This window comes from Globicephala melas, chromosome 1 (genome assembly GCF_963455315.2).
Source record: "Globicephala melas chromosome 1, mGloMel1.2, whole genome shotgun sequence".
NCBI lineage: Eukaryota > Metazoa > Chordata > Mammalia > Artiodactyla > Delphinidae > Globicephala > Globicephala melas.
This window is the reverse complement of record NC_083314.1, coordinates 159,348,351-159,363,027: the sequence shown is the minus strand read 5'-3', so window position 1 is coordinate 159,363,027 and position 14,677 is coordinate 159,348,351. Positions and strand designations below refer to the sequence as shown.

General features: G+C 47.6%; 1 protein-coding gene across 4 annotated transcripts in view; it reads left to right on the top strand.

Moving 5' to 3' along the window:
• The first annotated feature begins 750 nt into the window (after window positions 1-750).
• Window positions 751-14,677, top strand: part of LOC115860028 (protein argonaute-1) — a 30,766-nt gene continuing 16,839 nt past the window's right edge. For 3 of the 4 annotated variants that reach the window (XM_030869406.2, XM_030869398.2, XM_060307902.1), the window contains exons 1-8: window positions 751-978; window positions 5,931-6,114; window positions 8,379-8,499; window positions 8,932-9,113; window positions 9,512-9,648; window positions 9,873-10,007; window positions 10,158-10,245; window positions 10,904-11,051. In XM_030869406.2, coding sequence (XP_030725266.1) covers window positions 954-978; window positions 5,931-6,114; window positions 8,379-8,499; window positions 8,932-9,113; window positions 9,512-9,648; window positions 9,873-10,007; window positions 10,158-10,245; window positions 10,904-11,051 — 1,020 coding nt within the window. In that variant the 5' untranslated portion in view covers window positions 751-953. Of the gene's footprint in view, window positions 979-5,930; window positions 6,115-8,378; window positions 8,500-8,931; window positions 9,114-9,429; window positions 9,649-9,872; window positions 10,008-10,157; window positions 10,246-10,903; window positions 11,052-14,677 lie in introns of those variants that run through there. The other variant, XM_030869425.2, reaches the window with a different exon arrangement.

The window sequence follows — 14,677 nt, the reverse complement described above, 5'->3', positions numbered from 1 at the left end:
GCTGCAGAGAAATAAGAGTTGAAAATTATCCTTTGAATTTCGACACAAAAAGTGTTTTAAGTGACATGGTGAGGGCAGAAACGGATTGACTGAGTTGAGGCGTGAGCTGTAGATGAGAAAGTGGAGACAGGTGTTTCCCAGGTCCCGCAGGTAGAGCTCAGGAGCTGCACTCAAGTTGAGACTGCGACATCTTCCAGGGTAGGCAGTCTCTTTCATATCTGTGGTCTCAGCGCCCGGTAGTCGGCCTGGAAGAGAGGGTGGCGTCAGTGAGTTCAGTGACTAGGGACGGAGAAAGGCTTCGCGGAGGCAATCGCTTTGCAGCCGAGGCTTGAAGGATGAGGGTGATTGGGAGGAGAGGTGGGAGGCAGGGCCCCTGGGTGACGGGGCTCTCGGAGTGTGTGAGGGTGACCTGGGAATGAGGTGGAAATGTGCGCGTGGCCCTGTGTGAAGGGGGGAGGCTGTGTGTAGGCTTGGAGGGACAGGTTTGGGGAAAAGACAAGGCCGGAGGTTGCTGCGGGGGGTTGTCCTCCCGCCCCGCCCCACTTAAGCCACTGCGTGGTTCCGCGGCGCCTCTACCGGAGCCCTCTCGCCGGGCTGCATGGCGACGGGTGACCGCCAGGGGCCGCTGCCTCCGGTCCCCGGTGCCCCCGCCCCTCTCCATTGGCCTTTGTTGCTGTCGGAGCGCCCCGTTTGACTCGTTCCCGTCCGCCCCCTGGGCCTGGCGGTCGCGCCTGCGCACTGGCAGCGGGCCGGGCGCTAGCTGGGGGAGCTGCTGCAGGCTCCGCGGCGGCGGCTGCAACGGAGGCTGCGGGGGCGGCGGCGCGAGCGGCCGGGCTTGGGGGGGTAGCCGAGCCCGGCCCGGGAGCCCAAGCAGCTAAAGTGCGGGGTACCTAGGCCCTTCACGCTGGACTCCACAGTCTCCGGGCCGCCTGACCTCCGCACGGGTATATGGGATGGAAGCGGGACCCTCGGGAGCAGGTAAGGGCCCCCGGCAGAGGGACACGGTGCATGCTCCAAGGACTAGGGGACTCCCGCGTGAAGAGCAGGATTTCCGAGTGAGGAAAGGTTTCCTGAGTGAGGAAAGGGGCTCTTATGAGATGGGGGGCCCAGTTTGAAGGGGGCTGTGTGCAGTTCCGGGGGAAACCTTGTGAAGGGAGCTCAGAGACGGGGGCCATTTATCAAAGGAGGCTGTATGCACTCCTGGAGGTGGGAGGTGCTCTGGGAGAAGGGCCTGAACGCACGTAAGGACACTCGGAGATCCCGGGAGGCCTAGGGAGAGGCCCGGCAGGTGGCAGGGGGCGGGCCCCAGGTGTCCAGGAGAGGAGGGGGTCGACACAGATGGGCCCAGAGCTGCCGCATGCCGGGGGCGGGGGCTCAGCCGGGCTGGGCTGGGCTGATGTCTTTTGGGAGAAGGCGCCAGAGCTGGGCTGTGAGCTCCGCCCCAGCCGGGCCTGACGCGGGGGCGAGGGTCAGGGGGCAGTGGGTGGGGATCCAGCCCCGGGATCCCCCCCCCAGTCTAGGGAGATGGAGCGGAGGCGCCGGAGCATGCGCGGAGGTGGCAGCTGGAACGGGTTGCCCGATGTGGTGGGGGCGTGGCCGCCCGAACCCCCCACCCCCAGACCCGCAGGTTGGATTGCAAAAAGGAGCGCACTGTTGGGCTGCAGTCTCTCTTAGGTTATGCTGGCAGAGTACAAGTGGAAATGGGCCCCTTCCCCATCTTGGGGCTCTTGCACTTGGCCCTGAAAACCTTCAGTCATAATTTGCCAAGAATAGGTTGAGGGAAACTGCTAAAGTGCCTTATTCTGCCACTGGGATGAGGAAAGACTGGGATGGAAGCAATGTTTTAGGTTATGGACGGGTCCCCCTTGAAGACAGGCCTTAAAAAATGTGTTGGTTACTGAGGTACCAAGGCCAGGACCAGGTTTACCTAGAAGGGGTTTTCTGCCTGGTTTGCACGGTCCAACAGTGAGCAGAATTGGGATCTTTTAATCCAAGGAAAATGACCTCTCTATTGAATGTCTCCTGAGTCGACAGCCTAATCTTTTTATACCTTAATATTTTTATGTTTGTTGTCCCCCACTGAGTATCTTTTCTTTTTCCTCTCTCTACTCCCCAGAAACTGTCAGGGCCATGTTATTAGACCCAAGGTCGTCAAGCTAGCCTTTTGTCACAAATACGTTGTTTGGGGTAGGGGGAAGTCTATAGCCTTCACCATGGTGTCCCAGGTGATAGCCTTAACTTCTCCTTATTTACAATCAGGAGAAAAGGTGGTAAGAATAGAGGAGAAACTGAGGCAAGGCTGCCCCAAGAAGACCAGAGTCCCTGGATGTGTTGTGTAGTGGTGGCACCTCCTGTGTCCTGTCTCTTACCCTTTTGATGGGAGGAGCAGTCTGGACCTGGGAATCCTTTAGGTCTTGTCTCACTACTTCCTTCCATTTGATCTTGGAGTGGGAATAGGATTTCCATTTGGGACAGGAATTTCATTTCTGGTTGAAGCATCTTTGTCTTTTATACCAGATCTAATCCCCTTAAGGAAATAGCTCCTGCCGACTCAGACTCATTCTTCGAGTCATCCATTCAGTGATCTATAAGTACTTAGTGACTACTTTCCCTGGGACAAAAACAACCTTGTAAAGGCTGTGTAAGCCTTAAGGTGGAATGCAGGGAGCAACTGACTTCAGAAAACTACTTCCTCCTTCCCGTAGGCCCCTTTCTCCATTCCAGGAGCTCTCGTGGTTTTCTGGGCTGGAGACTACTTGCAGCAACCCAGGGACTAGAGTAGTAGAGGTCCCAGAGGTCCAGATGGATTGCTGGGAGCTGGCACCCATACCAGATTGATCTATTATGATGAATTTCTAATAGCCTCTAGAGTGATGAAAAAGTTGACTTTTTCCGATTCATGTTACATATTTATAGCTTCTAGGGAAGGAACTAGAGCCTGGTATCTGGAGTTGGCTGTAGCCTAATGAGGCAGGCTTTACCTCATCAAAAGGTGTAATTGAAATTCATTCTGGAAGCTGTGAGTGGAGGGATCCCATAACTGCCTCCTTCCTAGGCTCGGACTATTTTCTTGGAGGTTTGAGGACACAGTACGTACACAAAGCAAGGTATTGTTGCTGGCTTCACTGGGCTTATGGCCAGGTGTGCCTTCTGTGCTCAGGTGTGTTACAAGTACATATACTGGACTGGGAGCTCCCAGAGGGTAGAGGTGGTGTCTGATTTATCTGTGGAACCAACCAATGTCTAGGCCCTGACACAAGTACGTCTTTATTTTTTGAATTGAATCACATTCCAGTGTGAACATAAATGGTTAAGCACGTGTGTGGATATTTAATAATTTGTGTGTACTCAGTGTGTGGACAAATTCTTTTTGGAGCGATTGGCCCTTTACTCTTTGCTTACTGGACAGCTAACCCAACCTTGAGTTTGTCTTTTGAGTGGGCTGTCTAGCTTATTGGGAGGTATGTGTGCCTCAGAACTGCAGGGAAGGAATCCCTGAGCCAGGCCTTTCAGCTCTGTTACTTTTCCTTCTCAGGGCTGGTTGAGGATGGGGGAGGGGGAGTGTCCTTTTCATAGCCCCTCCCTCCATGCTTTTGTCTGCAGGGAAGGGCCCCGCCCCTTTCCCCCAAGGCCCAAGCTTTGTCCTCTGTGCTGGGGCCCTCATCTGCATCACAAAGTGGCCGTCTGTCCCTGTCTGGCTCTGAAGGGAAGTGTCTCCCTTTCTCAGACTAAAAGCTGGGGGCAGGGTGGGGTTAGGGGAGGAACTTTGTACTGCTGTAAGGCTTGCAGGGGAGTGGAGTGGGAGAGAGGTTCTCTCTTCCTCCTGCCTTCCCTAGTTTGGGTATGAAGGGGAGGGTGGGGGCTCCTTGTTTTTCCAAAGCCTCCTAGGAGTGGAGGGTGCCTAAGGCTAAGTCTGGTGTGTAGTCCTGTTTCTGGGAAAGAGAAGGTTTTGAGGCTAGAGTGTCTGTCCCATCCCCCATCATTTCTACCCAGCCCCTAGCTCTAGGGGATGTCTTTCTCCCAAGGCTCCTAACAATTATTCAGCCTGGGAGGCTAAGGAGATGAATGGAATGTAAGAACTTGGGGAGGGAAAGGGTATCTCTTACCAGCTACTTCCACTAGGGTCATGTTTGTCCTGTGCTGGGTTTATAATTGTTTCTGAGCAGTGTGCAGGTGTTTGTGTGCTGTGTATGCTTGTGTGTTCTTTGTGGTGTGTCTATGGATCTGTTTGTTAATTCATTTAGTATCTGTATATTGAACACCTATATGCCAGGCGCTGGAGATTCAGCAGTGACCAAGGCAGATACAGCCTGTATCTTTGAAGATCTCACAATCTAGGCTGGTGAGGGGTATGTGTATGAAGGTACACTGTCCAGGTCTAAGTATGTGTTTGGATGTGTATGTCTATCTATGGCTTGTGTATAATTTCTGTTCAGCTCTTTCTGGGGTATGTGGCCAGGTGCTAGTAGTTAAGCTTTCACTTCCCCAGGTAGCTGAATCCTGAAGGCCTTTTCTCCCCAGACTGGGCTGCCATTCCCGTCTGTGTTTCCCTGTCTGTGGAGTAGGGTAGGCTTGACAGGTGGTTAGAAGGAGACACAGCAGCTTAGCTCTGGAAAGCAGGCCCCTCCCTTGAATGGTTCTGACCTCTTCCTGACCCCCCTGCTGAGGATATGCCCCATCCCCCCAGCCTCGCCAACTGTGAAAGCAGATCTCTGGTAATGGGAGGTTCTGGGCTGTTTTGTCCCTCTTTCCTCCCACCTGGGCTGGTCCTCTGCTGGCAAAGACAATAGTAGATGCTGAGGGAGGGTTCTCTTAGGCAGTTTCCTCTTTTCTTCCCTTTCCCCTCAAGCTAGAAAATAAAACCAGGGGCAGCAATCAGACTGGTGGCAATAGAGGAGAAAGTAGTGGGAGTTGGCCCTGCCCTAGCCCTTTCCCAAGGACTGCCTCTGTCTTAAACCCCTTCTGCTACTGTCTGGGCCCTCTGTGTAGAAGGAGCTGTGGGCCTGGAAAGAATCTTGTATTCTTCCCAGAAGCAGTAATCTCGTCTTCTCCAGGATGCTACTGTCTGCCCCTCCTTCCCAAATCCTCTACTCTAGTTTACTCTTGCCTCAGTCTCCTATATTTAGCCTGTCTTCATTCCCTAGCTTTTTCTTCTTTTGAACTTCTTCATTGTCTCCCCACTTGCAGCCTTGCTTCTTGCCCAGGCTCTCAACTGTCTTGCCCCAGCCCTAACTCCAGCCTTTCCTCCTTCCCAGTTCAAGCATTTTTGGGCTGTGACCTCCAGTTCCAGCCTCTTCACCAGCTCCGTGTTTCAGCCTCTCTCCTTTCCTTAGTCTCCAAAATCCATCCTTTTAGCCTTTTCTCCTTTTCTGCTCCATCCTCAGCCATTCGGTTGCCTTAATCTTTTCTCAGACACTGCCCTGTTCCTTGCGTGGCCTCCCCCCATCCGCCCGCCCCAGCACTTGGCCTTCTTTAGGTCTTCCTCCTGCCTGCAGTGCAGAGAAGCATTAAGATGATACTATTTTGTGTTCAGGATGGTGATGAGTGAAGTGAGCATCTGGCTGACAGATAATAAGGCTTTCTTGGTCTGCTAGATACCTGAAGGAGTCTTCATCTAGTAGAGGGAAGAAAGAGTTTTGTTACTAGAGCCAGATTTAGCCCGTCTACTTAACATGTAATAGGAAGATATTACATACTCATTTGATGAATTTAAGATAGACAACAAGGGTAATTTTCCTAACTGGAAAGAGTTTTTAAAAAATGAGCCTGGGTTGTTTCAGCCAGTGGAAGCCCTCAGTTGGGTTGGGTAGTCAGGAAAGAGGCTTTTCCTACACTTTGCTGCTCCCGTTCTAGGAGGCCTTGTGCCTTCTCTGATCAGAGTGGTAAGGAAATTACCAGACTCTACCCTCACCAGCCTCTCTGTCTTGTAGCTGCAGGCACCTACCTGCCCCCCCTGCAGCAGGTGTTCCAGGCACCTCGCCGGCCTGGCATTGGCACCGTGGGGAAACCAATCAAGCTTCTGGCCAACTACTTTGAAGTGGACATCCCTAAGATTGACGTCTACCACTACGAGGTGGATATCAAGCCGGATAAGTGTCCTCGCAGAGTCAACCGGTAAGTAATGCACGTTTAAGCCACTAAGTCCAGTAGTCCTTATTTTCCTGAGTCTCACAGCCTTAAAAGAGAATCCAGAGGGATAAAAGAAAAACTAGTAGAGGGTGATATCACCAAATTCAAGAAAGTTCTTGAGGAAGAGATTCTAAGTAAGGTAAATGTTGAAAAATATCACTGGATTTGGCTATTAGGAGACAGTTGGTACCTATTGCCACAGTAGTTTCAGTAGAGGAGTTGGGCTAGTAATCTAACAGTGAGTTAAGGAATAAATGGAAGGTAATGTGGTAGGGATAGTGAGAACAGATAGCTTTTTTCTAGATAGCTTGATAGTGAAGCATGGGGAGAGAGGGAATATGTTGGCTAGAGAAGATTATAGGGGCCAAGTATGGTGCCTACTGCATTTCATTATTTGTTGAAATGAATAAATGAAAAGTTTTTAAGAATGAGACATGGGTATGTTTATAAACCGAGAAGGAGCTAGTGCAGGAGAGGTTAAAGGTACAAGACAGAGAGGAGAGGAGTGAGTGGGATGTCCTTGCTGAGGCAGGAGGACACATATATATATGCACAATGTAAAAAAAAAATTTAATATTACAGGAAGAGTAGCAATGAAAAATGTCTCGTATTACCCTGGCCTCCTGTCTCCTAGTCCCTTTCCCCAGATGCATTCATTATTACCATTCTTGAGTACACTTCCAGATATTTTTCTATACATATGCAAGCCTATATGTTTACAGAACATTTTTAAAGCACACAGAATACAGAATCTTATATACACTGCTCTGCACCTTGCTTTTTTCCACTGAACAATATAATTTGGAAAGTAATATATATCAGTACCTACATATCTGTCTCATTCTTTTGCATAACTTCATAGATATTCCATTGAATGGATATATTATAACCTATTTAATAAATCTATTCAGGAACATTTAGGTTGAGTCTAAACTTTTGCTACGAAAGTGAAACTGTGTAGAATATTAATATAGATACATTTTTGCACGCAAATACAAGTGTATCTGTAGGATAAGTTCCTAGGCTGGAATTGCTGGCATAATACATTTAAAATTTTTGAGATGTTACCAGTTTTTTTTAAGGTAAGTTGTACCAATTTATACTCCCATCAGTAAGGTATCATCCCATATCCGCACCAATTCAGTATATTGGATTTTTTAGTTGTTGGCATTCTGATAAGTAGAGAATTGTATCTTGGTCTAATTTTAAATTGTATTTCTCTACTGAGTGAAGTTGAACATATTTTCAGATGTTTAAAAATTATATATGGAAGGGATATTTCAAGTGTGAGAGGAAAGAAAGAGGAAAAGAGGCAAGTGTATATAAATGTATTTGTCTATATGTCTGGGAACTTGAGGGTGGCCTTGCCTTCTATGTTCTACTCCTTTCAAAATTATTAAAGATGCTTTTTGATCTGAGGTAGGAGTGGATTCTGTCGTTAGGCGGGTAGTGGAGAAGGTTTGACACAATCTATGAGGATGGAAGTGATCAGAGATATGAAAAAGATTGCTGGGCAGCACTGAGGCCTAATTGGCATTAAAACCATGTGTTTACAGTTGCTTCCAATGTATAGTTTGAGTCTTTTTATCCAATAGTATTCAAGAGCTTTGGTTTAGAAAGCGAAGAGTTCAGATAGTTGGATGGACTGGGATTTTGAAGGCTAGATGGATACTCTGGAATCTAAGTAGCAGAGCACAGGAACTGAAATCAGGAAAGAGATGATAATGGAGAGAAAACAGGGTGGTAGGACTAAGGACTTCAGAGAGATGGAAGAGGTGAGGTTCTTCTTCCACACTTTATTCCTATTCCAATTCAGGGCTCTTCCCATCTACCTTTCTTGATTATCAGCTTGGGGATTGGAGCAGCCTAGATTTTGTTCCTGATTCTGGACAGACCCTGAGATTAAGCCCTTCTCCCCTCAGCCTCCCCCTCTGCTCAGAAGGCACTCACAACCACTCTTTTAGGTCCTTCGGAGCCTGGGTGATCCGAGGACCAAAAATATCACCTGGGAGCGTATTAGAAACGTAGAATTTCAGACTTTGCTCTAAATCTGCTGAATCAGAACCTGCATTTTAGATCTCTAGGTGGTTCATATGAATGTTGAAGCTTGAGAAGCACTGCTTAGAATAGAGATTAGTAGCTGGTAGGACAGAATATAGTAGATGGGACATTGCCTGGAGTTTAAATTACTTCCAAGAGCTTGAAGTAGTAGTGTTTCAGCTTCCACTGGCCTTTCCCATTCCCCACAGGGAAGTGGTGGAATACATGGTCCAGCATTTCAAGCCTCAGATCTTTGGTGATCGCAAGCCCGTGTATGATGGAAAGAAGAACATTTACACTGTCACAGCACTGCCCATTGGCAATGAACGGGTAAGGTTGGGAGTCAGGCTGGACCTGTCTGGGGAGGGACAGAACTCAACTAAGCCTGTTTGGAGTCTGGCAGTCCAGAGATCCCTTTCGTCTTTTGTGCTGAGAAAGTGTGTTTTAGGGTGAGGGATGGGTAGGTGCTGATGTTTATTTAGCCTCTTGTATGTCTGTCCCTGTCCAAACAGACTGAGATTAGACTTAAAATAGACCTAAGGGACTTCCTACTAAGTGTGGTTGAGAGGGACAGATACACTGAGCCAAGGTGGCTGGAGACTAAGGGGCTGGATTTACTCTGAAGTTTTCATTGTGAGTCCCTATCAGATTAAGAAGCAGATTCTGGGAAATCTATGGGGTGAAGGATAATAGGGGCAAGGCAGGGAATATTGGACTGTGGGACAGCATCAGCAATCTTTCACCCCTTTCTCTTTCCTGAAGGTTGACTTCGAGGTGACAATCCCTGGGGAAGGGAAGGATCGAATCTTCAAGGTCTCCATCAAGTGGCTAGCCATTGTGAGCTGGCGCATGCTGCATGAGGCCTTGGTTAGTGGCCAGATCCCCGTTCCCCTGGAGTCTGTGCAAGCCCTGGATGTGGCCATGAGGCACCTGGCATCCATGAGGTACTGGGTGTAGTTAGTATCTGGGCTACAAGTGGTGGCAGAAGTGCTGTGGGAGGAGGAGGGGAATGAGCGTATATTAAGGTCCCACCGTGTGCCTTTCAAATAAAAAATTCTTTGAAGCCCTACCATATACCAGGCAAGTGTGCATATACATTTAGATGGTTTAAAGCTTTGGCCCTGTCCCTTGTAGATATCTTTGGACCTCACCCCATCTGTCCCTGCAGGGCAGTAAAAGGGGAGAGACTTGCACAAGGTCAGTCACACAACTAGTAAAGGATCAGAGCTGGAATTAAAGCCCTGGTGTCCTGCCTTCCAGGCCAGGGCTCCTCCGTGCCCAGGATGCCTCACAGGGTGGGGGCCTGTGCCCGAGGGACCAGTTCTCTGCCTGTCCCTGCCAGGTACACCCCTGTGGGCCGCTCCTTCTTCTCACCGCCTGAGGGCTACTACCACCCGCTGGGGGGTGGGCGCGAGGTCTGGTTCGGCTTTCACCAGTCTGTGCGCCCTGCCATGTGGAAGATGATGCTCAACATTGATGGTGAGTGGGGAGAGCTATGGAGCCAGGGGCACCCTGAGTCCAGTGACCACACTCCCAGCCTCATCCCTCCCAGCTCTGTAACCACACTCCTAGTCTAATCCCTACAGCCCTGGGACCCCTCCCCCATCCCAATACCCTATAAAGAAGAGGGTGTAAAGAGCAGTGCTTCCATTTATTCTGGAAGACAGAACCTGAGCTGAGCTGTACTTACCATGTCCCCACAGTCTCAGCCACTGCCTTCTACAAGGCGCAGCCAGTGATTGAGTTCATGTGTGAGGTGCTGGACATCAGGAACATAGATGAGCAGCCCAAGCCCCTCACGGACTCTCAGCGTGTGCGCTTCACCAAGGAGATCAAGGGTGAGGACCCAACCAGGCGGGGAGGGGAATCAGTGCTACTTTCTCTTTAGTCCTAAAAGGAAATCCCCTTGGGATATATTCAGGGGAGAGGCCAAGCCTGGGCACATGAGCAACCTTTTCCAACCCTGACAAGCAGTGTGTGTGTCCCAGGCCTGAAGGTGGAAGTGACCCACTGTGGACAGATGAAGAGGAAATACCGCGTGTGTAATGTTACCCGCCGCCCTGCCAGCCATCAGACGTAAGTTGACAGGGCTGCCAAGCCATACTGTTGGTGGAAGAGGGCCGATATTTCAACATACTCTGTTCACTTTCTCTGCACCCACACCTGGCCCTGAGGATGAGCCCTGTTTTTGAAGATAAGCTGTGGGAATTTGGCATCCCTCCCCTAACCTTCCCAGATCCATTGATACTCTCCCTACCATTTTTACCTTCTTGGTCTCCACCTTTCCTTCTTGGGCCTTTACTGGAGAGCAGGTGTCTTTCTCTGGCTTCTTTCTCAGTTCTATAAATGTTAGGATCTCTCTCAACTTATTCTTCCTCCTGAAAAAGCAAGTTGATATCCTAGGCTAGACCCTTGGGAAAGTTGTCACTGATTCCATCTACGTCCTTCACTTCAGACTGTGCTGGACTGTGAGTGCCTACTGTGTGTCAGGCTTCATGCACAACACTAGACATACAGATGAGTCAGATATGATCTGACCGTTGTGGAACTTGCCTTTCAAATCTTTGGCTTCACTCTTGGAGCCCTGTATTTCCTCTGCTTTCCTGTGAGTGGTGGGAGTGCTCAAAGAGGTTGGATAGGGATGAAGTCAAGTCTGGCGCTTCCCATGGTTGTAGGTCTAGAAAGGTGTTACTGAATGCTAGGCTATGACACTTCTTTCCCTTCCCCCAAACAGGTTTCCCTTGCAGCTGGAGAGTGGACAGACTGTGGAGTGCACAGTGGCACAGTATTTCAAGCAGAAATATAACCTTCAGCTCAAGTATCCCCACCTGCCCTGCCTGCAAGTTGGCCAGGAACAAAAGCATACCTACCTGCCCCTAGAGGTGAGACTGCCAAGTAATGGCCTGGCTGGGGAACAAGCACGGTACCTGCACACTGATCATCAGAGGTCTATTCTTCCATTTGTAGTCTCTCATCATTTTTAGGTTTGGAAAATTGATGTTCTGAGAGGTCATTCTGTGAAATGTAGGCCTCATTCTTAACTGCTGAGTTCTTTACTTATCCCGCATCCTGCTCTCGTATTCTTTCAGGACTGCCAGGCAGAGGCGAAAGCTGTATTTACTGTTTAATAAGTAATTAGTTCATTCAGTACAGAGATTTCAGATACCTACACTCATGTCCTCTTAATTTCTCTTTCCCTGTCTGGAGCTCGGGATCTAAATGACCTAAAGATACAAGTATACTTTATTTTACAGAAAATGTACATGAACGTTACCTATAACGTGAATCCTGTATCCCCAGTGATCAATGTGTTCCTTTTTTTAAAAAAATTAATTAATTTATGTTTGGCTGCATTGGGTCTTCATTGCTATGCGCGGGCTTTCTCTAGTTGTGGCAAGCGGGGGCTACTCTTCGTTGCGCGGTGCGCGGGCTTCTCATTGCGGTGGCTTCTCTTCCTGAGGAGCACAGCCTCTAGGTTCACGGGCTCAGTTGTTGTGGCTCAAGGACTCAGTAGTGGCTCACGGGCTCTAGAGTGCAGGCTCAGTAGTTGTGGCGCATGGGCTTAGTTGCTCCGCGGCATGTGGGATCTTCCCAGACCAGGGCTCGAACCCGTGTCCCCTGCATTGGCAGGCATCAGATTCTTAACCACTGTGCCACGAGGGAAACCCAGTGTGTTCCTTTTGAAAAAGTTTTCGCTCCAAGATTTGTCATGTTTTTATGCTTCAGCAGACCTTTGAAATTCTGCAATTAAGGAAAGAATAGTAATGCTCTTAAGTCATTACTTAAGTCATTACTTAAGTAATGCTTTTAAGTCATTTGCATTAAGTCATAGAATGCAAATGGAGAACCACTGGGCTGTATTTGGTTTTCTATACACTAGCCAAAATGTCTAATGAGAAACTGTCTCTGACTGCTTCATTGTCTAGTCTAGTGCTGCTCAAAGTGTGGTCAGTGGACCAAGAGCATAGGTATTACCTGAGAGCTTGTTTGAAATGTAGAATCTCAGGTTCCACCTAGACCTACTGAATCGGTATCTCTTTTAACAGAATCTAAAGAGGATTCATATGAACATTTAAGTTGGAAAAGCACTAGCCTAGATGACCGTCCTCTGTTCTAGCAGCAGGAGTCAGATAGCTGGGACCAAAACTTAAGCCTTCTTTCTGTGAGCTTCTGGGATTTCAGAACTAACCAGAGGAAATTAGGCTGAAGGGAGAAGAGATCCCAAAGCCCAAGAACTCTGACTTAGTAATAGCTGCTGATGCACAGAAAGTGGGATGAAGACAGTATGTTCTCTGAGATGTAAACAGAAGTCTTTAATGGCAATTACAGTTAAGTAGATAGGCTTTGGGTAATATCTACTGCAAGCTGAGATTTGTTAGCAAATTGACATTACTTCTGTTTAAACAATAGTTTCCAAGGTGAATAACTTATGTGTTTTGATTTTTACTGTTGCTTGTTTATTTAACAAATATTTATTGAACTCCTACTATGAGTCATACACTCTTAGGTGTGGGGAAAGCAGAGATTAACAAGACAGATAAAGTCCCTGCTGTCATGGAGCTTATAATCTAGAAGGGGGAGATAGATAATAAGTTGGTAAATAAGATAGTTTCAGTTGGTGGTAAGTGCTATAAGAATAATAAAACAGGTTAAGGGGATAGTCATAAGGGTGGAGCGGGTTGGAGATTCACTTTAGTTATTGTGGTCAGGGAAGGCTTCTTTTTTTTTTTCTTTTTGGCCACACTGACGGCATGTGGAACTTCCTCAACCAGGGATCAAACCTGTGCGAGTGCGGAATCTTAACCACTGGACCACCAGGGAAGGCTTCTTTTAGGAGACATTTGAGCTGAGTCCCAAATTATGAGATAGAACCAACCTTTTACAACCTGAAGGAAGAGCCTTCCAGGCAAGAGTTTAATAGTGAGTACAGAGGCTCTAAAGCAGCAGGGAGCTTGGATCTTCTTAGAGAGACAGAAGGCTTAGTGGCTGGTATGTAGTGTATGAGGGGAGAAGTAGTAGGAGATGATTTTGGAGAGAGGTACAGGGTCAAATCACATAGGCTATTGTAGGTGATAGGTTTTTTTTAGAATTGCTTTATTGAGATATAATTCACATTCCATAAAACTCACCCTCTTAAAATGTACAATTCAGTGGGTTTTAGTTAATTCACAGAGTTGCGCAACCATTACCGTTGTCTGATTCTAAAACATTTTCATTGCCCCCAGAAGAAAGCCCATACCCATTAATAGTCACTTACCATTCCTTCTGCCCTCCTCACCAGCCCCTGCTAACCACTGATCTACTTCTGTCTCTGTGGATTTGCCTATTCTAGACATTTCATATAAATGGAATTATATAATATATGGCCTTTTTTTAAGTGGCCTATTTCACTTAACGTAATGTCTTCAGGGTTCATCTATATTGTAGCATATGTCAGAATTCCCTTCCTTTTTAAGGCTGAATAATATTTCGATGTATGTATATACCGCATTTTGTTTGTCTGTTCATTCATTGATGGACACTTGGGTTGCTTTCACCTTCTAGCTATTATGAATAATGCTGCTATGAATATAGGCGTACAAATATTTGTTCTAGTCCCTGCTTTCATTTCTTTTGAGTACATACCCAGAAGTGGAATTACTGGGTCATATGGTAATTCTGTGTTTAATTTTTTGAGGAATCACCATACTGTTTTCCACAGCAGCTGTACCATTTTACATTCTCACCAGCAATGCACAAGGGGTCCGATTTCTCTACATCCCTGCTTTAGTCTTTTTTCCAGTGTTGATTCTGTAGTTGAAATTATCCGTAAAGAGTTCCACAACTTAAAGTTACCTTCAAGAGAGCAACCTCACAAATTTTAACAATTCTGGATTTTCATTAAGGGAATTGACTAATTCTTTGAGGTACAGAGTCTAAGGGCAGGTGACCTTGTCCTGGTTTTCCCTACCATTGTTCAGCATGAACTCTGGAAGTTAGGCAGAGAAGCAGTACTTAGTGTATTGGCCCTATGGGAACAAGTTTTACATTTCATTTCATCTAAATCCTCACAACAGCTTCAGGAGACAGCTAGTGCTTTTTCCGGTGGCTAAAATTAAAGAAGCAGAGCCTTAGAGTGGTTAAGAGTCCTACCCAAGGTAGCATCTTCTAGAATTGGCAAAGCTAGACTTCAAACTCAAGTGTTCTTGAGTTCTCTCTACTTTGCCAAAAGGCTTCCTGTTCACTGCTTCCTGAATATAGTATATTGGGCAATGGAAGTCTTATATATCACTAGGAAGTCTTTTCTGATCTCCATTGTGTTCTCTTGGGCCCAATACAGAGAACCATGTGGCAGGATGTTCCTCACACCAACAGAGCACACTGTCAGTCAACAGACAGTGATTTCTATAGTCCAAGGGCTCAGTGATCATCTGTAGGCTCGGGCTCAAGAGTTGAGTCACTGCTGGTTCTCCTGGTGTGTTGCAGTGTGGAACGACTGACTGCCTGCTACCATTGGAGAGCTGTCTGC